Genomic DNA, 26,992 nt, shown 5'->3' on the forward strand with positions numbered 1-26,992 from the left:
CAGTCAATAAATGGGAAAACAAAGTAACTTCTTATTTATTTGAAAAAGTAACTTGGATATAAATGTAATGTATGTAAAGTTACTTTACAAGTTACTTAAAAAAAGTATCTGATTAAGTAACTCACGTTACATATGCGTCACCCCCAACACTGCTTATGTGCATATGTGTCTTATCTTTTAGAGTTTAGATGTGCACAATGTTCCGCTCTAATGATTGTGTGTATGTATTAATTCTGACGTTCTAAATTAGGACTCTCTCACGACATGCTGGGCAGGCAGCCGGAGATGTCAGAATGCAACGGCATCAACCCAAGCTGCTGGCATCACTACGGCGACAGAAGACACAACATGTTCTGACCCCCATCCCACTACTTAACCTGAAGTGGACAACCATCACTGCAAAAGAACCTAATCACTTGGACTAAGGTCCTGTTTACACTAGTATGTTTTCTTTTTTAAAACGCATAACTTATAGACCTAGCGTCTATACTTCTCCAGAGTTTCCGACCCTCGAAAACAGAGACTTTTGGAAACGCTGCAAACCCTGTTTTAATTTGAAAACTCTGTGATTGCGTTTCAGTGTAATCGGACGAAAATTGAGACTTTTGAAAACAAAGGCGTAGCTGCCCACATTACACTACCGGAACATGACAGACCAGTGCCGTCTCTCTCAATGGCTCTGTAACAGACCAGCCTCGACGACCGTGTAAACAATAACATGGAGACGGAACTGAAAGCTTTTCTGACTTTGTTGTCACTTTTAGCAGCCACTGTGCAGTTAAACTCTGCATTTTATAATACTGCAGCTGCCTACATGTGCAAGAGGTAAGATATTATTAGACTATGCACATGCCCAGTGTGCAAGAATGGTCATGTGACATGCGTTTTCGGTCATGTAGTGTGAAAGCAGTTTCTGAAATGCAGTGGAAACTTCAGTATGGACGAGGATTGTTTTCATTTTTAAATGCCATGTTAAAATGAAAACGCACTAGTGTAAACAGGGCCTAAATCATTATTCACAAATCTCAAGAACAGCTTTGAGCTCTGTTGAGCGGTAAACACATCTGATTGGCCATTGTGTTCACGCGCTCAACATATATGTCTGTGATTGGCTACAATGATCAACGCACGGCAGCTTTTGAAAGCACACAGTGTTTGAATTTGAAAGCGTTTTGAAAGCAGGAGCGTTTGAAAGCAGCCGTCTATCAGTGGACTGGTCCGCGATAGACGCCTGCTTTCAAACGCTCCCGTGTGTATCTGTGTAAGCGCTCGGTGAAGAGCTTCATTGATGACTATTTACAACATTTTTACAGCATTGATCATTGAAGCCAATCACAGACATATCCGATGAGCCGTGAACACAATGGCCAATCAGAGGTGTTTACGAATCCGTTCAACAGCGCTCAAAGCATCACATTTTTAAATTTCAGTACCGACTAGGTACTGAAGTCAGTACTTTTGATAACTCTAGTACATACTATGACAGTGATGGGAAAATAAAAATAGCATTTTTACTTTTGCTTCACATTTAAATAAAATATCATTTATTTTATCAAGAAGCAAAATTAATTGTGAAATATTATTTACAATTTATAAAAAAATAACTTTTCTATTAGTATATTTTAAAGTGTCATTTAAAAGTTTTTACTCTCACTTTTGATCAATTTAATTCATCTTTAGTGAATAAAAGTATTAATACCCATTGTTTAAAGGTTAAGAGATGAAAACCTGTTCCTTGACCAATTTCTTTATGTACTACTGTCTCCTTCCCTTTCTCTCTCCTTGTCCTCTTTTCCCTCAGGTTATCTCCTCATCTTGACCTCTTCCTTTCTCACTGTAGGTCAGTCTGTAGTCATACCTTTTCCACCAAACACACTCAGCTTAATCTCAGTACTCCTTAATTAATCTAATTTGTTCCTTATTCAAGTCACTGATATACTACATAATTTCATACAAAAATGTACACTAAATTAGCAATTATAGCTTATAAAGAAGAGAGCTACATGAACATGCTAATGCAATAGAAGTAAAAATCAACAAAAACTGACAATGTGCACAAACAAATCTATCACTGAATGCTATTGATCTTTAGGACAAGCTGCAATGCTATAGATGACATATATACTGTATGTGTGTGATATGTGCGAGTGTAAGGGCATCATTGCTTAATTGAATCACTCATAATGAATCTGTTATCACATCACATGAAGACGTGATTAATTGTGATGCGTCAGCATTGAATTTATGTACACTTCTTGTACTCATTTAGACATGATGAGAACACACCCTGCAGAGACTGCAGACACACACACACACACACACACACACACACACACACACACACAGAGGCTTCACACACAGAGGCTTCCCCCTGTGACCACCACACCTCTATCTCCCTCGCTCTCATTCACACTCTCCTCAGAGGTGATTCATTCATTGCTGCCACGTTTGCATTGATTCACTGCAGTAAATGCGGAATCTGGGTTGCCAGGTATTCCACTGACAAATCTCTTCAGGATACACAGGGGAAGGGCTTTCCTTAAGTGTATCCTTGAGGGGATCTGGAAACCCCCTTAGAAAATGCCTGGCAGCTTCTTAAAGGCTGGCTCCTGACTGTATGTAATGATAATGAGGGTTATCAATGAAATAATTACAGTCTTGGAATTCTGGACAAAACACAACTAATTGCCTGACTTCATCCCAGAGGATTTAGTTAGTGTGGGTAAAAAGTGCTTTCCACTGAAAGAAAAAATAGAGGGAGAAAGATTTTCAATGATACTGAAACAGCGTGTCCTTGTTATAAGCTCATTTAGAGCAAAAAAAAAAAAAGACTTTTACTTAGCTTTAGTTGGTAAAGTATTTCTTAGCTGGTATCATAGGAATAAATAGACCGTCTCATCGTTCATCTCAGCTGCCGAAATCCCTCTTAAGAACCCTTTATAAAAAATCCCAGAATCGCCTCAGAAGGTATTTAGACCCATTATTAGAATCACTGTAAATGTCTAAAGAAACGTTTTTCTGATATGCAGTACAACATCAAGGGTGCACAACGTATGGCCTGATCATTCCTTACGGCCCGCAGACCAAGTAACTAAAATCTAATGCAGTTGCAGAATCACCCACACACAGATGCAGTTACTTATGCATACACTAGAAGTCGACGCACACTGGACGAGAAGCTACACGCTGCGCCACATCTTGATTGATAAACTACATCTGATTGATAAACCGTGTGCTCTTATTTCAGTGTTGTCATTAATGTTGTGGTTACTTCAGCAAACAGTTTGCTTCATACATTCAGTTTAACAGCATCAAGATAAAGGGTTAGTTCACCCAAAAATGAAATTTCTGTCATTAAGTACTCGCCCTCATGTCGTTCCACACCCATAAGACCTTCGTTCATCTTCGGAACACAAATTAAGATATCCAGGTCCAGAAAAGTAGTAAAGATATCATTAAAATAGTCACATTGACTATTTTAACGGTGTCTTAACTATTTTTCTGGACCTTGAATGTGGTTATTACGTTGCTTTCTATGGAGGATAAAAAACTCTCAGAATTCATCAAAAATATCTTATGTTCCGAAGATGAACAAAGGTCTTACGGATGGAACTACATGAGGGCGAGTAATTAATGACAGAAATTTCATTTTTGGGTGAACTAACCCTTTAAATTTGCACCGACTATACAATAAATGCATCTCCTTGAGTGATTGTGGTTTTCTAGTGTATTTAAACTGCTCAGGTAATGTCAATGCAATTATCCATTTCAGGGGTGGCCTAAATTACAATTTAAAATCAGTCAAAGCTAGAAATGTATTTTTATATTTACAAGTAAAGCTTCATACAGGCTACTTTCTACAATGTAATATCTTGTTTGTTTATTATTACACTTTTCACAGATATAGGGACTAATCTACTTAGTTGCCTTGAATTTTCGTTCTTCCTTTGTGCATCTGCTGTCTTACTGTTCCTTATAATGAAAACTATTTGCCAAATGTGTAATAAAAGCAAACCTAACTGAAGTTAATTTTTTTTTTCGCCTCAATTAAACAAATATACTTATTTAAGTATTTAATCCTTCATCATTTATTTGATCCAAAGCTTCATTCTTTCATTTTTTCCACTCGATTGCCAACGGCAAAATCGTTGCCCTCCACAGGGCAGCGACACGCTATGCTAACCCCTCCATAAGCACACTCACATCTTCTGCTTCCTCCCTTGACTGCCATTTAACATTTATATGGCAAATCAAAGCTTAAGAACGTATTAAGAACAATGGCAGGGTGACCTGCAGTAAAAAAGTCATTTATATTTCAGACGCTGTGTTTACCATACAGCCAGTGACCTTGGAAAGAGCTACTGGTGAATGAGAGGACAAGGGGAGGCTCTGTTAGGGTTCCCATTCAAAGCTGCCAAACTGTAAGCTATTCAGCCGTTCTATCTATCTGTCACAAAAGTTCAATAAGTGCCCAACATGGGCTGAATACATAGAAGTAGTTCTTAGTAGTCTTCTGGGATGCATGCAAAATTCCAATATCGATATGAACAATATAAAATCCTCAGAAAAACTGCCTAGAACGCCCACAAAGGATGTCTGTACCTACAAACTTCTGAAAAAGTAATTTGCCAAGTCTATGAAACCTCCTCCTATAAAACTATATAATATTTTCGAAATAAAAATGGTACTGAGCGCTATTACTTACTAATTCGAGTTTCTTGTTAGTTAATAGTAGTTACTAGAATGTTAATAGTGCGTTACTCATTTGTTCCTGTATACTTATTCACTAATGACGGGACAGTATTCTAAAGTGTTACCCATAATTCTTCAGTCTGAATTTGATGGCACTGAAAAATGACATAAATCTCCGAAACAATATTGCTTACCACAACACTCCATAACTTCTGCAAGAAAAACTGTGAGATAAAACCAAACAGATGTGAAAAAGGGTGACTCAAGATTTTAAACTCCCATGAAGCCTCACAAATCACATTCCAGAATAGTGAGGCGTGCAATGCGTTAATTAGATTTTAACTGTTAGCATATAAGGCAAAAGTTAAGGAAGCTGTAGTACTGTTAGAGAATGTACTCTTGCATATTCATCCATGCAGAAAGCATATGAAATTGAAGTGGTGTTAGCATATGCTGAATGCACACATACACATACACAGACGGGCTCCTGGATGTTTCATCATTAACAGATCCATTAAGAGTCTTTTAATTACACTTTGTTTTCCCACAGAGACACTTTGGTCCCGACCGCACCACGCCTCCCCTTCCCTTACTGCCATACCGCCCATCACTTTTTCTGCTGACTAGGGAGTCCCTGAAAGCACAGAGTGGCCCTGCTCATCCGCAGAACCATCGCAGGGGGCCCCACAATGCAATTAGACGAAATCCCAACCTCTGCGAATCAGTCTGTGACAGGAGTCTGAGTTATAAGTGAATGTGTGCTGAGTCAGCACAAACAGAACTCAGGGGTCCACGCACACATTCTCACTCCTCCATCAAACAAGAAATGAAGATGGGGAAAAACAGATTAATGACGGGTGAGCATGGATAGATGAATTCTGGAAGAGGATGGAGAGAAATAGAGAGAGAGATTCAAGTTAATGGAGCTGCTATCTGCCAGCTAACATCTTGAGACGTTGAGATGGGATGGGAACAACACAGGCAGGGACAGAGGAGAAGATGTAGGAATCACAAAGAGTTAATGAACGTGTTAACTTTTTGCAGAAAGTGAATCAAAATGGGGATGAATTATTCAAAAGAGTTTTAAAGAGAAAATATCCAATAACAGCCTTTTAAACACACACACACTATACTCTCTTTCTTACTGTATATACATTACAATGACGAAATACTAACTTATAGCCACTGCATTACAATTTATAGGTGACCTATTATGCAAAATTCACTTTTACATGATTTTTGAACATAAACGTGTGTCGGCAGTGTGTGTACACAACCACCCTATAATGGTACAAATCCATCCACTCATTTTTTTATATTCCCCAGAAATCACAAACAGTGTCTCAAAATCAGTCGTTCGCATTTTCTATACATTGTTACGTCACAATAGAACAGGCCCCACCCACGACTGGTGATGGAATCTGCCCATTAACGCCTTGTGTTCACTTGCCGCGGGTGCTTGTGAGAGTTTTGACTGTGCAGCATTTGTTCAGTTGAGAAGCTATATATGAATATCCATGGAAGTGTTACTGGTATCTGTTTTAGTATTTGAAATATTTGCTCTGGCTCTTGTTTTTAATGATTTTGTTCCATTGTTGTCATTGTACAAGCAGGATGTGGTGGTTGGTCGGTGTGGTATTTGTCCCGCCCCTCCTCCACTGTGACAGCTGGGTAAAAAGTGACAGTGATGAGCACTGGGTTTTACCAAAAGCTAAACATTCTTCCTCTCTCGACCATACAAAAACACAGAGCGCTCAGCGCCTCATCATGCTGCTGGTGTTTTAAAATACTTAGCACTGCCATTAAAACAACTGGAAAAATGTGCTAGCCCTGGGAAAACTACGCTTTGGTGGCAACACAGACTAACTTTTTCAACTGCCTACGTCTCGTGTTTTTAGACCAAGCACGCCACATGAGTCCTGAAAAGTGAAGCCAAAGCTCCTCGATTGCCCCCTGGTGGCTGGAAGCAGTATAGGTCATAAACCCCGCCCTCTCCATGAAATGCAATGGAACGTGAGACAAACTAAACAATCAATTTACACTTTAAACATTTTTTTTTTCCAAAGACAGTTTCTGTCATTTTAGGGAGTTTTTATCACGCTGATTTTAGTTTAAGTGTTTGTTCTTTTTAATAAGTTTGGTTTTAGTTAGTTATTTGATTCTATAAAAACAGGGGTGAGATGTCATGATTGACGGCTGTGACTGACAGCTTCTCTGAGTGAAGTAGTCACTGAGGCGCCAACAGACATTTTTCTGGATCTTCGCGAGGAGATTGGAGCTTTCACTTTAATTTCTACATTTCCATAATTGTTTATTTCACACCGACATAATGAGTGGTTCTGAGTGTGGGCGGGACCTTGATATCGCGGCTCCATTTCGCGCTCACTACTGCGCAGACTCGGGCTCCAAGTTCACTATGCACAGACTCGAGACTCAAGATGTCAGCGCCATATTGGCACACTGGCGCCTTCAGTTACTACAATGGAAGAGAGTGAAGGTGCGTCGTCCATCTTTTTTTACAGTCTATGTTTTAGACACAAAGACGTGTTTGTGTGTGAATGGCCCCGAGTGGGAGGGGGAAAAAAAACAAGGTCTGTTTAGCGCGTTTACATTGGAAATAATGGAAAAGCAGTGCCGTGGAATGCAAAATACCAGGTTTTAAAATACCAGTTTTCTATTTTGATTTATTTTAATATGAAATATATTCATATTAAACATTTTTATTTAAGAGAAACTAAACAGTAGTGATTAGCAGTTATGACCTGTCCAACAAAACATCTAAACAACAAAACTATGAAGAATGTAAGAGTCTAACATACGTCCAGGGAAAACAATGCTAAATGCATATAAATAGCCACTTATTCCTTTATTCCTCATGCTTGAGCCCCTCTATTTAGGCACAGAAAGATGTACTTGTTGACCCTTTGCCTTCTATAGATTTACCCAAAGGGTACACTAGTGTTTAGATCAACCCTGAATTGAATTTTCAGACATCATTTGGAGCTTCTGAATTAATTAAGACTAGCCTTAATGAACTGAAACTACATCTACCCTGCCTCTAAGGCTAAACTGAGCTCACTTATCATGTGTGTGCATGTACCTGGACATTCTTCAAGTCTACCTAGAAAAAAAAAAAAAAAAAAGATAATTAAAAATGTCATAGCATGAAAAGTCTTTTGAAATAAAATAATTGAATGTCAAACTAGAAACTTTGTTGTTTGTTGGTATATAACTAAACATTTCCAGATAGCTGCCAAATGCCATGCTGTTTCTGGAAGTGGGGACGCCATTTTTAACAAGGTCCCTGATCACATCAGTCCAACCTTGAAAGATTTTGCGTCACATTTCAGTGCAGATTCCTTTGTGATTTTGACACAATGCAATGTAGCCTTTGCAAAGAGGCTGTTATTGATGGACAGAGCAGCTGTATAAAACATATTTTCTTATTTCACATGAGAGAAATGTACATAGAAGAGAACAACAGCAAAATGCCCATTTAATAAGGGTCAGAGAGACTGTGAAAAATGATTCATAATCACATATTTGGAATTTTGACTTTAAAACAGACAGATAGACAGATAGATAAAATTTGTTTACCACACACTATCCACAGTTATGCCAAAAGCTGCTCATTTCCTTGCGATCAATACACACATCTTTATTTCTTTCTGTGCATGGATGGGCAGATCATATTTTTGCCATTCTTCACTCATCCCTCATTTTTTCAGGAAATATATCGATAAATGTTTTCCTGCAGAAAGACTGGACACCCTACGGGTTATCTGTCAGTATGAATATGTTCAACTGTGTTAGATTTATGTGCATGAAGGGAACCTGTTTGCGTGTGAGAGCTTAAAGGGAGTTTAAATATAGCTTGTTGATTTTATATCACAATCTTTCTAAAAAACTAATTTTTGTTTATGTTTAAATTTAAATTTGTTGTCATACTTTTAGACTCCACAGTACGCAACCATGCAAACCACATACATACAACCAGCGTCTACATGCAACTGCACTCACCGCTTTGCACGCACGTACATCACCCAGGAGACACACACATGCATGCTCATGAACACACACGTGTCTGAGTCAGTCTGCACAGCAGGCATACGTACCATGCTGATGTACAGAAAACCCATGCTCTCTGTAACTCCAGTGTACTTTTGACAGAACTCAAATACAGTGAAGTCGTAATACTCTTTCATGTCTCATTTATTCTAGTTGACTTTTTTATGTATTACTTAGAGGGTTAATTCACCCAAAAATGAAAATTCTGTCATTAATTCCTCACCTCTATGTCATTCCAAACCTTCGTACATCTTCGGAACACAAATTAAGATATTTTAATTTGTGTTCCGAACAATATTTAAATATAACTATTTAAATATAAATAGACTTGAAGGTTTAGTCCACCCAAAAATGACATTTGAATTGTCATTAATTACTCACCCTCATGTCATTTCAAACCCATAAGATCTTCGGAACCCAAATTAAGATATTTTTGATGAAATCCTGCTTCTGACCTGATTGGTTATGACAGCAATGTCATAACCAATTTCAATGCCCAGAAAAGTTGTAAAGACATCGTTAAAATAGTCCATGTGACTACAGTGGTTCAACATTATTGTTATGAAGCGACGAGAATACTTGTTCCGAAGATGAACAAAGGTCTTATGGGTTTGGAACGACATGAGGGTGAGTAATTAATGACAGAAATTTCATTTTTGGGTGAACTAACCCTTTAATAGTCCACCTACATTTTATTGCAGAAAACTATATAGTCCTCATAAGAAAGGACATTCAGATTTATTGCTAACATTGGGAACATTGGTTACAGCAGACGACTTGAAGTCCAACAGTAACTTTTTTGAATGCTGTTAATTTGGAAGTGATGCTTTGATGGTTGGACTGATTTAAAAATGGATGAATGTATAGATGCAATTTCTCTGAGAGAGTTTATCGTGGTAGCAATCCAATAGCTACAGCTACACTCTAAGAAAACTTTGTAAAAAATAGAGCCCAACGTACTGCTATAATATAAAGAAATTTTCTGCACTGATTTTACTCATATTTAGAATTATGCATTGCATTGTGTTGTGTTTTAGGTTGAAGGAAATATCTGTAAAATTAACAAATAATGTCCTGGCAGAAAACTACCAGTACCTCCTTTTTTCTAAGGATTTTTTTTTTTCTTTTTTTCTTACAGGGTAGCAAGTCAACGTCATGGTGGTCTGTTTATTTATTTTTTAACCTGAGAGACACAAGAGCGTGATGACCTGGGCAAAGTCACGGACTGTTGAATGACTGGCAAATATACACATATGCTAGCTATGAGTGTGTGTATGTTACATAAGTTCAAAAGAAGTCTTTCTCCTTCTCCAACACACCTGTTATCAAACCTGACTTGTAAAATTGAAATGTGAGCAGAAGTACACACACATGCACATAAGCGCTCACACACACAAGAGACACCGGATTAATCGGCCCAGCAGGTGTGAACTTCCAGAGGAATGTACGACATGTGAGTTTCCTTGCATGAGGTGCTGTGAGTGTTTGTATGCATGTGTGCGTGTCTTTCTGTCTACACTTGTAAATTTGATACACAGAGAGATTTAACCTGAGACTCAAATCCCAACAACCTAACACCTCTCTGGAACACAATGACTTTTCTGTTTTAGGACACCGTGCTCTAAATGCATCAAGTGCGTCTGTGTGTGTGTTAAAGGGGAATGAGGGCTTATGGGAAGGTGCTAAACAGGTTTGCTGTGAGCTTGAAATCTATAATTGTGTTAAGTCAATATACTGTAATAACCAACTAAAAGTGACTACTTTATTATATGTGTGAGAAAGTGGTAGTCAAATGATACAGTTTTCATTTAACGTGTGGGAGACAGTTTCAAATCCTGTCTAAATATCCTGTAAATGTCCTGTAAACCAAGCAAACTTATAACATGACATATGCACATAAATTTTCTTTTGACAGAAAAGAAAATACACATGATGCTTGAGCTACAGAATTTTCTATTTAAGGTACAAAATCAAAACTGTTTTTCCAAAACAATTGGAAGCTGCATTCAAAAATGAAGAAATACGTTACAGGCGGCAGGTGCAGCATAGATTACACACATTAGTACACTACATTGCCAAAAGTTTTGGTACACCTGCCTTTACGTGCACATGAACTTTAATGACATCCCATTCTTAATCCGTAGGGTTTAATAGGAGTTGGTCCACCCTTCGCAGCTATAACAGCTTCAACTCTTCTGGGAAGGCTTTCCACAAGGTTTAGGAGTGTGTTTATGGGAATTTTTGACCATTCTTCTAGAAGCGCATTTGTGAGGTCAGGCACTGATGTTGGCGAGAAGGGCTGGCTGTACTTTTTTTTTCACCTGGGCAGCGCTTGTCAGGAAATAAGAATGCTCATAATTAACTAGTTAACCATTAACTGACAGTAAAAATATTAACTGATTTATACTATCAGTTAAACACTTTAAAAAGAAATTTAAGTTTTGAAGTAATTTTTCAAGATATTTTAAAATGTTTACTGCATGGTCAAAAAATACACTACACATATAGAATTGCGTTTTTGAGAGACGAAAAAAAAATGAAATGTTTACAAACATTATAAACACTATAAACATAGCTATAGGCTATTTTAGTTCCCCTCATTGCTGTGATGTCAACTTAACTTTGTCATGTTGATCACCTGCGCGATCACTTACATTTTTCAATATTTTTCATGGGTCACAGACACTTATTCATTCTAATTTTATTTAATTCTAATTTAACAATCTTGTCAGTTAATGTTTAATGATCGGTTAACGAGCATCGGTTAACAGTCCGGAGAAAAAAAAAATTAAATGAATATCCCTAGTCGGAAATGAAATGCCTATTACAATATCTAAATTTCAGCTCCGGGGCCTTCCTCAGCACTTGATACACAGTGATACGAACAATGCTGTTGGTTTTTCTGTATCAATTTGAGCCCAAGTCCTCATGCTTCTGAAGTACATCAAAGTGGATTTACTTTGGCAGCGCAGAAAAAGCCGTCTTCTCGACATGTCGATAACACTGGAATTGCTGACGACTCATTTCAGAAATCATTTCTTTCTTTTAGGAGACAATAACTCCATTTATCGTTCACTTTGATTTTTGAAACAGCTATATTACACTCTGCATGAAAGCTAATATTCGAAAAAGCATAATAGGGGAATTTTATGTTCAAATTGGAATTCTGCATCCTGTTTGCTAATTCAATTAAAAAAGAATTTGAAATCTGAACTGAATTTAAATTTAAAAGGCACTCTCAATTCAAATCTGAATGGTTACAGTTGGTCTGACCCAAACCTCAGGTTATGGGTACAATTTTTCAAAAGCTTCGCCTTGTGTGTGATCTAAATTGTTCAGTACATCTGTTCTCTCGTATGTTGGGTTAAGGTTACACTACTCCTTAAAAGGAAGGTGCTCTCAGTGTGTTTGCATGTTTGTAGATGCTTTAAATTGTTGATGCCTGTTCCCTTGTTAAGTTGGTCATCTTGTGTTGGGTTACACCACCATAAAAAGAAGATGCTCTCAGTGCGTTTCTGTTTACGTGCGTGACCTCTGCTACAGTCTCTCTGCGAGCTTGGCAGGAAAGCGTTGAGGTCACATTAAGAGTCCACGAACTAATCCAACTAAAACACACATACATAACAACAGCAGTATGTCTCTGTCCCTTTGACAAAGGAGAGAATATTGGATCTTGCTTACAACCTCGTCCAGGCGTCATACAAAAACCTTTCATGCTCTCACCGCAGGCATTCAGATCACTCCTCTGTGTTGTTAATCTCTGCATATCAACTGCTTCTTAAAGCATGAAAAAAACAGACATAAGTGCTGACATAATATTGCCAGAGGGGCTGTTAAGTGTTAATATCCATCAAGCTTCTGGTACAGAAGAGCTACAGGAATACACATCTCTCATTGGCTGAATACGTAGATGATGTGGTTATCTCCAACACAATAATGGTTTTGTTTATGGCAGTTTGGCAGTTGTGGCCTAATGGTTAGATATTCGGACTTGTGGCCCAAAGGTTGTGGGTTCAAGTCTCAGTACCGGCAGGAAATGTAGGTGGGTGGAGTGAATGAACAGCACCCTCTTCCACTCTCATTACCCACAACTGAGGTGCCCTTGAGCAAGGCACCTAACCCCCAATCGCTCCCTGGGCGCCACAGCAAAAATGGCTGCTCACTGCTCCGGGGGTGTGTTCAATACTCTGCATTTCAACCATCCAAGTGCACATACACAGCAGAGCACTAAGTCCGAGTATGGGACACCGTACTTGGCTACATGTCATGCTACAAAAATGGAAACATTTGCATTAGAATGTTATTCATGTGTTTCCTGGCATAGTACACTATCAACCCGTAGATGCTGGTAACTGGTAAACTAACCACTAATTTCACAGCTAAAACCTAGACCACCTGTCAGACATAACTGTGACACCAGGTATATTGGCAACATAGTTGTCAAGCATAAATTTGCCAAAACATACATTTATCTATTAAAACTGCCAATATGTTCCGTGGAGATACAAAAATCTTTACTTTCATAATCAATAAAAGTGGTAGGGGGAAAAAATGCCTTTGCTGATTGACCTAAAATATTTTGGTTGACTTGCTATACTTTTTTTTACTGACATTCCTTTTTGAATCCTCTATTCCAAAAAAAGTGAAATATAAAAGAAATTATTCTCACCATATGGTGCAGAGCTGCTATGCTGACTTATGTGGTTGCACAATGTAATATTTCCAGCATTTGTCATTTTTTTAATTGATGAGGCTCTTGGTTGCTGTCATTGACCAGTTTGTGTTTAGCTAGCTGATCTGAGTCCAAAAATTCTTTATTATTCTGCAAAAAAGGATATTTCATCAAAAAAAAAAAAAAAAAATTAATTATGTCATCATTTTACTTTCATTTAGTTCCAAACCTGCATTACTGTCTTTCTTCTGCAGAAAACAAAATAAGATATGAGAAATGTTTTTTTGTACCCTATCAAATTTCATTGTATTGGTAAAACAGTTTAAACATTTTTCAAAATATCTCTTTTTGTGTTTTCACAAAATAAAGTCAGTCATACAAATTTGGAACAACATGAGGGTGATTAAATTATGACAGAATTATCCCTTTAAAAATATAACTCTCTAGGATACTACTATAGATAGAAACTTATGAATATTATGGATAATGTCAAATTAAGCATGTAAACATGGAACTGGTAAAAAATTCCTACAGCTTTAACTTCTTTAGGGTTTACATTTCAGAGAATCTTTCTGTGGGACATAATATGTTTTGTAGTAAACTAAATTTACTACAGCAAATTACAATAACACACATTTAAAATAACAATGTAACAAACACGTTTTTTTAAGAGAAGCAAGGAGGTCACCCAGACTCTGGTTCCCCAGTTTAATTTACATGTGCCTGATGAAAAACATCTAGCACTCAATCAATATAAAACAAAGCGCTAGGCAGTGACCTACCACTATCCTGGGATGGAAAAAACAGTGACAGAAAGAAATAAAGAGGAGGAGGAAACACTATATATCAAACAGCAGAGCTTATGATGGATGTTGTAGAGTTTCAGGCCAGCATTAACATTTATACATGCTCCAATAACAGATTTAAAAGCACTATTCAATAAAACACCACTAAATCCCATAAACTCACACTATAGGCTATACATTATGGCATATTAGAGTTCTTTTATGAAGGATTGTCATCAGATATTCTTTTATCACAACCCTCACAGGAGATTTTAGATTTGTGACACTCTGTAAATTCACAGATGCCACTGGTTTATTCATATGGAAACGCTTTACAATAAAACTATTTTAGTTAACATTAACTAAGATTAATAGATGCTCTAGAAGTATTGTTCATTGTTAGTTCATGTCAATCTCATATATAACAAACCAAATGTTGTATCTGTTAAATGGGACCTATTTTTTATTTTTTTTGTTTTTGGGGTCTACTAAAATAGGTTTTCATGGTTCAATGTTCAAAAAACACATTATTTTTCTCTTATTTGACATTGTTGCAGCACCTCTCTTCCCAGTCTGTCAGTAATAGAGACAACTAAATAGAGCGTATTTAGTTCCTGTCTCTATGAAGCCCCTCCTTCTGAAAAGCACAGTGTGCTCTGATTGGTCGGCTGGACTAGTGTGCTGTGATTGGTCAACCGCTTCCAGTGTGTTTGGGAAATGTCACACCCCGTACCATAACTGCGAGCTTCAACACACTACTAACTAACTCAACCAGGTCTCGCCCCTTTATTTTGCGTATGCATTGGGCGGGAATTATTTAAATGAGGAATATTTTGACATGTTCATTCCCGGAAGAAAACTCAAGACTACAATGGAGGCGTTTCAGGGAGTTCAGAAAAAGTGCGCACTAATATAAAGAAAAACTCCCTTTGGAGTGACTTTGTGCTTTATAACTTTGCAGAGCTTTTTTCATGGTCAAACGGCAATATTACATGTTAAAGAAAGTTGAACATGTAAAAAAGTCCTTCAGCAGGTCCTCTTTAACATTATTTCATGCACTGTGAACTAACATAAACATGAACATAATTAACATAAACAAAGTTTAATAAATGCTGTAAAAATATATTCCTCATTGTTAGTTCATGTCAGTTAATACATTAACTATTGTTAACAAATGAGACCTTATTGTAAAGTGTTACCATTCATATAAAACAGATAAAAATATGATGACCAAGCACCCCTTTAGCACTTCATTATAGTAAAGCTGTTAATCTGTGAGCACACAATGCAGTAAAAAAAAAGAGAAACACAATAGGTGAATACATGTCACCTGGGCTACTAACAGCCAAACAGAAAAAATTATACCCACATACACTCACACAGTGGAATGAGCTTGAAGGCAATAGCCTACAGTTGCCCCATAACAGCAGGACAATAGCAACTTCCCCATTATACACTCACAATGACTGTCAACACGAGACAAACAGCCCTACCCAGTCGACATCATTACAACTTTAGACTTAAAAGAATGTGGAGAGAGAAAACACAGGAGAGCATGAATAAGAGGACAGGCACACAATAAGAAGAGATGCTACACACTAAGATAATGAGAAAGAAGGAGAGTGAGGCAACGGTCCTGGGTAAGATTAGGAATTGTAATGGATAGTGTTGGAAAAGAGATGAATGAAAAGAGGAGAGCAGGACAGGAGAGTGTTATTGATGAATCAGAGGGTGTTAATAAGAGGCAGACTGTGCGGACGAATGAATCACCCAGTAACAATGAAGTGCTCCAACGATCTGCAAACACCGCAACGCATACAAATATCCGTTATCAATTGCTAGTTGTCCTCCTGTCGCCTAACACACACACACACACACACACACACACACACTTGAGCTAAAAGGATAATCTTTACAAAAGCATCATGCTTAGCTTGTCCTGTGGGTGAAGAATGTGTGTGTGTGTGTGTGTGTGTGTGTGTGTGTGTGTGTGTGTGTGTGTGTGATGAGTCTCTGATTAGGACACTTTGCATCATTACAGTTTCCTGATTAAAATCCCTTTCACTATTTAAAAGTGACAAATGAACTCACAGCTCAAGATGTGTGTGTGTTCTGCTGCAGTGTCTGGATAGGGGGATGCGGATGACCTTGTTAAATGCTGAGTGGGCTTTTGTGATTGGTGATCGGTGGTCATTAATTTCTGTTAATCTCACCTGACACAACACTTCAGGAACACTGATGCAGATTTAATCAGTCATACAGTCAACATCATGAGATTCTAAACTCTATTTAGATCTTTTATCTCAATTCTTCGTGCCATTGATTAAAAAAGGTGCTGGAAACATTCCTCAGAGATTTTGGTCCATATTGACATGATAGCATGACGCTTTTTGTCAGCTTCGTCAGATTTGTCAGCTGCACATCCATGCTGCAAATCTCCTGTTCCATCACATTCCAAAGGTGCTCTTACTGGATTGAGATCTGGTGACTGTGAGGCCACTTGAGGATAGTGAACTCACTGTCATGTTCAAGAAACAGTTTGAGATGATTTGAACTTTGTGACGGCGCGTTATCCTGCTGCAAGTTGCCATCAGAAGATGGGACTACTGTGGTCATAAAGGAATGGAAATGGTCAGCAACAATACTCAGGTAGGCTGTGGCGTTTAAAGGATGCTCAATTGATACTCAGGGGTAGTTTACACTGCACCATTTTCAACTAAAAACGGAAACATTTTTATGCGTTTTGGCAGTTCATTTACACAACAACGGTGTTTTGGTGGCCTGAAAACGCAAACTTTTGAAAACGGGTTTCAAAGTGCAAGTTTTTGAAAATGGTCTCAATGTAAACAACAAAAATGTGAATCTGTGAAAATGATGACATCATGCACATGCGCATTACATGTTCAATCTATAGTGTTTCATCGCCATCTAATGGCCTGCCAGCAGAATACAGTGTTTTTAGTCATTTTCATGGATTCGTATGAATGGGAATCGTTTTGACAATGGCGTTGTCTGTCCATGGAAAACTCAAAAGGAAAAACTTCTCAGTTGGGGCCCAAAGTGTGCCAAGAAAATATCCCCATACCATTACACCACCAGCAGCAGCCTAAACCGTTGACACAAGGCAAGATGGATCCATGCTTTCATTTTGTTTGAGCAAAATTCTGACCTACCATCTGAATGTCGCAGCAGAAATCGAGACTCATCAGACCAGGCAATGTTTTTCCAATCCTCTACTGTCCAATTTTGGTGAGCCTGTGAATTGAAGCCTCAGTGGCACCCGGTGTGGTCTTCTGCTGCTGTATCCCATCTGCTTGAAGGTTCGTCATGTTGTGCGTTCAGAGATGCCCTTCTGCAGACCTTGGTTGAAACGAGTGGTTATTTAAGTTACTGTTGCCTTTCTATCAGCTCGAACCAGCCTCGAACCAGCACTGTGAACTTTTGTAATGGTACGTTTGGTCATTAACTTTTAAATGCATTATTATGCAAATTGCAAACATGAGGAGAGTTCTCCGCATGAAAGACCCATGACTGGCATATCAACGTCTGACTACATTTCTCGCTGAAATTGTAGGAAATAAAATTAAATTGAACGTGGAGGATTTTAACTGACAAGATGATTGACAGGGCAGTTTAAACGGTGACAGAATGCACGTAACTAAGAGACAGAGTGGTCCATTAAAGACGCAATTATGATTAAGTAGTATGTCCCAAAGCTTGCCTACTCTTCTGCTACACACTTTTTCTTCACAAAAACAGTACATACTTTTAGGGCATAGTATACTGTAAGTAGGCGAATTGGGATGCAGCACATGTCTACATGCCTAAATGTACTGAGTTCCTACCATGTGATTAGATATTTGCATTAACAAGCAGTTGAACAGGTGTACCTAATAAAGTGGCCGGTGAGTGTATCTATTTGTAATGTTCCACAAATAAGGTATAGTAGTTTACTAATGAAGGTAACTTTTTTGCACATTCTCTCCAAATAAAGTATATTACCTTACTCAGACTAAATTGGCCAAAGAAATGTTCCAGTTACTGATATACATGTAAAAACTTTATTTAAACAGCTAATTATTTAAACAAGTGAAACTTTATTTAGTGGACAACCCAAGGCATATTTAATAAGACAGAAAAATACAGCAGAAATAAAAAGAAAGATGGTTTTAAGTTTGTGTAAGATGCTCTTATTCAGAATCAGACAAGTAAAGGGAACTACAGAAGTAGACAGCACTTCGTGAAGTACGCACTAAGCAGCTCTCCCTCTCTCTAGTTTTTTGCTGACAGGTGAAACTGTGCTTTTGAAGAGCTAACACTATATAAGTGCTCTCTCTATCTCTCTGATCCTCTCCATCAAAAGGCAAGCAAAATCATCCAGTCACCGTTAGCATAACAAAAGCACAGTATGTGAGCTTTACTGCAACAGCCCAAACTATACATATCACCCCAAACTGACAGAAAACATTTCTTCCTTTACTGCGCCAAATACCACCAACTGCCACCATTTTTCATAGACGTAATTACCGCTTGGCATGAGGCACTTTGCGGCAGCAGATGCCGCGTTACGGGAGTATGGTTTCCATGACGATTACTGTGATTTACTTGAGATACACGTGTCATAAATATCCCACCCTGGTGGCACACACACACAGCTGGGCCCTTAGGAAAGATAGGACTCTCAGGAGAGTGGATTTGTGAATGACTGAATATACTGTATGGGTTCATGTTTGAGAGTAGTCTAGTTCAGTGTTTCCAAACTTTTCTTGTTTGGCTCAACTACCCCTTTATCAACACCTTCATCGGAATTATTACTGATATTATTAAAAATCACGTATTACTGTATTAAAATAATATATATTAAATTAGAATAAAATGTAATTGAAAAAAATTTTGTGATTTTTTTTTTTCTTTTAATAAATAAATGGCTTAATACAATTCAATACTTTCCAGGAAAACTATATATAGTATTTCCTACAACCTGCTTAAGTATCTCCCAAGGTACACATACCCCAAGTTGGCAATCATTGGTCTAGTCCGTAATCTAGTCCAAAATTAACCCTAGTGAGAAGAAATACTACCCAGGTCTCACCTGTACTTCTACATAAGCAACATAAACACAATCACAGGCAGTTCTTCAAACCATTATTAGCTCTGTTTGAAATGTGCCATGGGAAGCTCACGGTTCTATTTTAAAATTGCATTAAATGTTCCTTCAGGTCATGCAAAGTACCGTACTTTGCATTGAAAAATAAATTACCCATTTACTGTGATGAAATCCTTCCCATGTTTTAACCAGAAAGCCAGAGGGATCATGAAGTCAAATAAGTATTAGTATAACTGAAGCTAAAATTAAAAAAAAAAAAAAAAAATGTAAATCTAGCAGTTAAAAAACAAAACTGCATGGATGTTTTGTGAAAGAGAAGAAGAAGAACATGTTTTGGTTGTGCTTCTTCTCTACGTGACTGTACGGATGAATATGGTTATCCGCTCATAAAACATTCACTACAAGGTTTAAGAGATATAACCAGTGTAGATGGAAAGGATCTCAAGCTGACTAGCTGAAGACGTTACTGTAGCTTTACCCTTTAATAGACACGGTACTTCCTTGAAAATAAGCACAGCGCTACAACTACCATAATAAAATGACCCTTCACAATAGATAATTCTTTACAATGAACTCTGTTAGAGAGCTATATATGGCAATTTATCTGTTAAAAAAATTCTTTACTAACCTATTGAGTAATAAAAACGCTTTTACAACATCCGTACACCCAGAAAACCAAGCCAGTGTTGATTCTGGTTTTATTACGAGTTCTGTCGTGTTCTCTTTTTGCTAGCAGACTCTCGTCTGTTTGGCGTTTGTTTAGAACAAGTGATTCCCCGGAAATTGGAGATTTAGCTGCTCTATGTCAACCTTTCACACTCGTTGTGACAACTAACCTCTGCCACTCCCACAACATATATGCATCAAAGTAGCCGGAGCAACTTTTCTCTATTTACAGAAATGACAAGATACACATGGGCGAGTGACGTATGTACAAAATTTCCTGCGAAAACCATCCAGACAGGTCTAAAATATAAACACTAGGTTTACCATAGTGCAGTGATTCCCAAACTGGGGTACGTGTACCCCTAGAGGTACGTGAGGTGACAGAGGGGGTACGCGAACAAAATACTGAGTTTTGCTGTTCATATCATTCTATGCTTCCTTAAAATAACATTAAAACCGAGTATATATTTCTAGCAGGCAAAATGCAGTAAATACATAACATCCAGTCAAACCTACCTCATCTTTTGCGGTCAAAACTGATTGCTTCCACACAAGCAGCGTGCAGAGTCTACTGCCTTAGCAGATCGCATTACATTACTGCCATTTTCGACAATGTTAAAGTGGGAACGTAGCACGTAGGCTACTTGCATGAAGAACAAATAGCGTATAGACAGACTGTGCACTGAGATCAATTTAAAACTCAAACTCTCTTTGATACAAAAACATACCCTGTGTTCTTGTTTTTAATGATGATAATTTATTAATCAAGCAATAATGCATTTTTTTCCAAAATATCCACATGATAGCAAATGTGACATTGATTTTATACAACAGTTCAACAAACAGAGGGGTAATTTTAAGTGATGTACATTTGAAACATTCCTGTCAGCATTGTTTGCTCTATTTTGCGACAAAATAATAGTTCCAACGAACGCCACAGAAGAACTGTTGTTCGTCTCCAACAAAGTCCCTTTAAGACTGTATATAAAGTCTTTGGTTTCCAAGCAACACACAGCGGTGTTTCGTGAACAGATCTGCAGCTTTGAACGAATCATGAGAGTCACTGATTCAATGACCCATTCATAAATACAGCCACTTGCTTCGTTACTAAATGAATGAATGACTCGATGACTCACTCATAAAAACAGTGAGTTACCGCCGCCTACTGGTGGTTTTCGTTTAATATTTAAAAGTATCACTTTGTTTTTACCATCATTGCATATTTCTCTAACTATATATTTTTTTAATTTAAAATTATTTATTTTATAAAGGTATTTATAAAGGTAAAAATGCACTGGGAACTATGGTATCTTTAACTTGATGTACTTAAAGTAAAACTGAATTAAATTAAATTAAAAAAACTATATAGACAATTAAAAAAAACAATTTGAAAAAACAAAAACAATTAAAAAATTAAAGCTGCAAGCAGCGATGAAAGGGCCCTCACCGCCACCCGTTGGCATCAGGAAAACAGTGAAAAGTGGGCGACATGCATGTAAGCGAGTAAATACAGGAGAGTTATGGCAAAGTCATTTCAAAGTGCCACACTTCCTGCTGCCAATAGGTGGTGCTTTGACTAACTGAATATTGCCAAGTAGATGTCTTCAGGCCAGAACTATTATCAAACATGTGAAGTTTGGAGCAGATCGTATCACATTGTATACCTGAGTTACAACAACTTCCCGTTTTGTGGTGTTAATCGCATACATTAGCACTTAGCTAAGTGTTGCATGATTTAACATGTTTCTAGTATGTTTGGTACTTCGTGGCATATTGAAATGTGTTTCTGGGAGTGAATTACAGTGTAAAGCATGCCATTTCCTGTTGCCAGCAGGTGGCACTATGGCTAACTGAATATTGGCATATAGATCTTTAGGCCAGGACTCTTATCAAACGTGAAGTTTGGGGCAGATCGGGCATTGTATGCCTGAGTTACAACAGTTTCATCATTCATGGCGAAACATCAAACTTTGTCAGGCCGCCATGGACACACCCTTCAGTGAAGAGTCAAGATCTTCGCAATTTAACGTCTCAAAGGCCTTTAGATTAGACTGACCAAATATGACCTTAATCTGATTAAAGCTCTAGGAAGAGTTTGTTAAAGTACAACGTCTGGAAATGGCAAAAATTGCACAAATGTTGCAAAGTTAATTCAAAATATCTGACTTCCTGTTGGGTTTTAGATTTTGTACCAGGTGACTTTTTTTGTAGGTATTGGGCTGTTAGATGTGTCTACCGAATTTCATACCTGTACGTGAAACGCAGCGTCAGGGGCACTTAGTTGAAATTTTGTAGGTGGCACTATCGAGCCTTTTTGCCACACCTAATTCTGAAGCCCATATCAGACGTAAATTTTCACCACTTCTGACACATCTGCAAAGTTTCATGAGTTTTTGAGCATGTTTAGGCTCTCAAAAATGTGATTCCCCTTTAAAGCTCTAGGAGGAGTTCGTTAAAGTACAACATCTGGAAATGGCAAAAACTGCCAAAATTTTGCAGAGAAAATTCCAAATATCTCACTTCCTGTTGGGTTTATGGATTTTGCACCAAGGGGCTTTTTTGTAGGTATTGGGCTGTTAGATATGTGTACCAAATTTCATACCTGTACGTGAAACATGGCGCGAAGGGCGCTTAATTGAAATTTTGTAGGTGGCGCTATTGAGCCATTTTGCCACACCTAACTCTGAAACCCATATCAGACGTAAATTTTCACCACTTCTGACGCGTGTGGAAAGTTTCATGATTTTTCGAGCATGTTTAGCCCCTCAAAAATGAGATTCATTTCGGAGAAGAAGAAGAACTGACCGAGCAATTACAATAGGGTCCTCACATCATCGGTGCTCGGGCCCTAACAACAAAATGACTAAAACTTAAATTAAAATGAAAACATAATAAATATAACAATAAAAACTATACTGAGTCAGATGCATGCTGCAAAATCATATTCATTCAACCATAAACAGTCACCTCCTATACCTTATATTTTTATATATATATATATATATATATATATATATATATATATAAAATATCCTCATTTCTGCATTTAACTTCTGTTCTAGATTTTATAATGCAGTTTATACTTAATTTTATGGCTCTTAAGACAGAATTCTTGGGATAGTCACTTTGGGAAAAAAGCATCTGCTAAATGAAAAAATGTAGATGTCAATTTAGCATTTGTCCACTTTATCAAACTCTACAGTATGTGTTTCCATAGCAAAAATCTTTAATAAAATTATATAGGGGAAAAATTATGCTTTTGTTTCATCAATAAAAATACACATTTATTTAAAATGAAACTTTTCTTAAAGCTTACTTGACTGTACTCAAAGGGGGGAAAAGTCTTTGCAAAATGCATCATGATCCCTCAGGAAAGATTAAGACACACACAAAAACAGTTTGATGTGATTCTGTTCCTCATCTGTTATCTCAAGATATCTTAAAATAAAAGCCTCAAGTCCTGTACCTGCCTCTTCAGTTAAATAATTTATTCAGATAGGGTAAATGTCTCATTGGGGGTTAATTATGTAAACATATGACCCCCACACAAACGCACGCAGATACCCTTACAAACACATGATCTCTAGCGGTGGGTTGGGAGACAGAGGGGAGGGAAAGACTGGAACCGCTCATAAATGAGGCTGTGACGTTTTTATGTGCGTGCATAGGATCGCAGCGCGTATCAGGTTCATCGGTGATCATAAATTAACAGGTGTTGTCAAAAGCAGTACAGAGACATGCAGCGAAATGATCAGAACGATTACAAAGTGACATGTGCAGCTCTGGGTCCCAGACTTACTATATCAACAAACACTCTTCAGGAGAGACTAGACGATAGTCAACCTTCAAAGTCTCAAGGATAACATTCACTCATACACACTATGACACACAGTGGAAATGTCCATTCTTAAAGTGATAGTTCAACCAAGCACTCACTTTGTTCTCAACCTGTACGACTTACTTTCTTCTGTGGAAAACAAAAGAAGATATTTTGAACAATGTTTCAACTGTTTCAACAAAACAAGATTGAACTCCACAGACTTTGATTGAATGGACAAAAAAAAAAAAATATCTTCTTTTGAGTTCCACAGATAAAAGAAAGCCATACATTGACATGATGGTGAGTAAATGATTTATTTAATTTGGTAAATGTCATGCCAAAAGCAAGGAGAACCCCGGTTTTGTTTTGATCAATCCATACTTTCTGAACAGTCAAAAAAGATCTTAGCCTCATTTGTAAACTACCATGATCTCAGAGGTCCTTCAAAACCAATCTTTCATCAGTCAACATGTCATAACTCAAAGAGATTAGTTCTTATATCCATGTCAGTACTATTTATACATGTTTTGCTAATGCCACCCTCACTATTTGAACACACTGGAGACGGATAGACTTAGAATAGAGCAGAATTTGGCAGATTTATGGATTGGTTTTAGAGTGTTTTGGACAACTCACCGGGTCTTTTTTCCAGCTTTCTTCCTCGACTGCTGCAAAGCCGGACTTTGGAGATGAGGATGAGGATTTGTTTCTGGCAGAGCGACTTGTTGCTCTTGGGGCAAGGCTTGCGTTTGTTGGAGACCTGCCGGTTGGCCTGGGGGTCCTTAACTTCCCTGCGCTGTCGGATCAGCGAGCTGGCGAGGGCAGCCATTTTGCTGTGCCCCGCTCACCCGTGGGGTGCAGAGGGCGTCAGTGGGCCACCCACCTGTCCGATCACCCAGGGCCACGTAGGAGAGGAGCAGGAGACGGCAGATGTTCGGAGTACAGCGGGGTCTCCCACAATAACCAAGGGGAAAATGCGTCACAACTTGCAGGATGCAGAACAAAAAAAGGGGCTTGGTTTAGAGGGTTAAAAGGGGGAGGGGCAAAACACTTGTGAAGTTCACAATAAACTTTATTTGTTTCTTTGACTATCAAAATAGTCTCCGGAACGCAGAATTCCTGGTGTTGTGATCTTGATGAATGGCAGCTGTTGTTTTTGGGATTGTTTGTTGTATTTCAGGTCTCGTTGCACAGCATATGGACTGGAAAAGTGTCAGCAGATGATCCATGAAGTCGTACTGGAATTCTGGAAAAAAAGTAAGCCATCACAGCAGCACCATCCTCTCTCTGTCCGGCTCTATTCCCTGCAGATCCGAGCTCCTAGAATCCCTGGCCTCTCACGTCCCTTCAACGATTTAGTTTGGGATCGATCTTTAGAAATCACCCGGATCAGAAATCATTCTGAGAGATCAGAAAAAAGGCATAAAACGTCCAATCGTTTTATCCCTATGGTTCAACATATCAGTGGGATCCCCGTAAAACACAGGAGGATGCACGAAACGAACAAGCTAAAAAAATACAGATCCTACGAAGAAAAGGAACAATATCCTGAGACAATCTCAGTGAAACTCCATTACCTGATTCCAAAGTATCGCATCCATGCAAAAACAGAAAAACAAAGACAGACAAGCTGAGTAAAAGTCAAAAACTGGTGTCGTCAACCCTGGACCTCATATCTGTAGGTGATCAGATGGATAAGGATGAAAGGAATCGGAAGTTCTCTCCCTTCTCAGCCCTTCTGACATTCCCCTTTTCTCCCTCTCCCCAAGCTCCCGAGAGAGGGTTTGTAAATTCCAGCGGCTTCTGCAGACAGAGGTGACATTCATGAACGAATGAGAGTGCAGGAGAGCGGAGGGGAGCACCAAGCCTCCCCCAGACTCCCGTAAGGCAACCAGGCAGGCGAGCGCTGAGGAACCCGTAGCTCCGTGTCCTTCACACCACTTGAGAGGAGAGGTGGGAGGGAGGCACGGATGGAGGGATGAAATGGAGGAATGTTAAGGATAGATGCTGCACATATCTGTTCGTCCGGCTTCACATGCTGTAAAGGTCCCGTTTAAAGAAGGTCCCTTTGGGTCTGTCCCAGCACTCCTGTCTTCTGTTTTCACTGCTGAAAGTATTCTCACCCCTGCAGGCAAGCGTAACAGAGTATCCTTAGCAAGGCACCTCTGAATATGTGTGAGAATGAGAGTTTATGTGTGTGTGTGTATGAGAGTGATTGAGAGAGTGTGTGAATGTGTGACTCTCCGTCTCTCTTTTTTGCTCTCCCTCCCGTCCCCGCTCACAGTGAGTTACGGAGCCAACACTGGCAACATGCTTTGCTTTACTCCCTCGTTCTCTCTTTCCATCTCTTTGTAAACCCTCCCCTTACCTTTTTCTGCCCTCCCTCTCTGTCACTCAGAACCCTCCTTCTTTTCCGATCACTCAAAAGCCCTCCTTCTCTTCATGTCCTCACACCCACCCCTCTCATTCCTCTTTTCCCTCCCCCTTTTCTGTTCTCTCTCTCTCCCCTCGCTGGGTGCCGTTGTGGTCTAGAGCGTTAAAAAATTAAACCTGCCTCATGCTTCCTTAAAGCGACAGATGAGACAGAGAGAGCGATAGAGAGAGAGAGAGAGAGAGAGCACGAGTCCTTATTTACACTCTGTGCCACAAACACACATGCCACTTAAAGTAACAGATATTAACAAAATAAAACACTGGTTACAGTGTTGGGAACTTACATAAATGCTACAAACCCAAGTCTTACAGTTTTAATCAAGGTATTAAAAGGCAATATGAGTCTTTTAATATACTATATCAAGTCCTGTGTGGCACTCAAAATTGAATTCAGAATGGCAAACCGGGCACTGGATTGCAATTCAAATTTGATAATTGTGAAGAATGAAAAATGCAAAGTTCACATAGCTATATTTTTTAACTAGAAAAGCACAGTTTGTCCCCCCCAAAAAACTTACAGGCCTTACAAAGAATAATGAATGCTAGAACAATCAATAGAATGATAGAATATTAAGTAGAATGACAGATAGCAATATAGTGTATCACTATCGTTCTAAAAGTTTTGGGACACCTGCCTTTACGTGCACATGAACTTTAATGACATCCCATTCTTAATCCATAGGGTTTAATATGGAGTTGGCCCACCCTTTGCAGCTATAACAGCCTCAACTCTTCTGGGAAGGCTTTCC

The 26,992-nt window shown here is 38.5% G+C and overlaps 1 protein-coding gene across 2 annotated transcripts in view; it reads right to left on the reverse strand.

Moving 5' to 3' along the window:
* Positions 1 to 26,197, reverse strand: part of fgf11a (fibroblast growth factor 11a) — a 71,171-nt gene extending 44,974 nt beyond the window's left edge. The window contains exons 1-2 of one of the 2 annotated variants that reach the window (XM_051898682.1): positions 24,447 to 26,197; positions 7,793 to 7,813 (exon numbers count right to left, since the gene is read on the reverse strand). In XM_051898682.1, coding sequence (XP_051754642.1) covers positions 7,793 to 7,813; positions 24,447 to 24,639 — 214 coding nt within the window. In that variant the 5' untranslated portion in view covers positions 24,640 to 26,197. The remainder of the gene's footprint in view (positions 1 to 7,792; positions 7,814 to 24,446) is intronic. The other variant, XM_051898683.1, reaches the window with a different exon arrangement.
* Positions 26,198 to 26,992: the final 795 nt, after the last annotated feature.

The sequence above is a fragment of the Ctenopharyngodon idella genome, chromosome 7, assembly GCF_019924925.1.
Source record: "Ctenopharyngodon idella isolate HZGC_01 chromosome 7, HZGC01, whole genome shotgun sequence".
Taxonomy (NCBI): domain Eukaryota; kingdom Metazoa; phylum Chordata; class Actinopteri; order Cypriniformes; family Xenocyprididae; genus Ctenopharyngodon; species Ctenopharyngodon idella.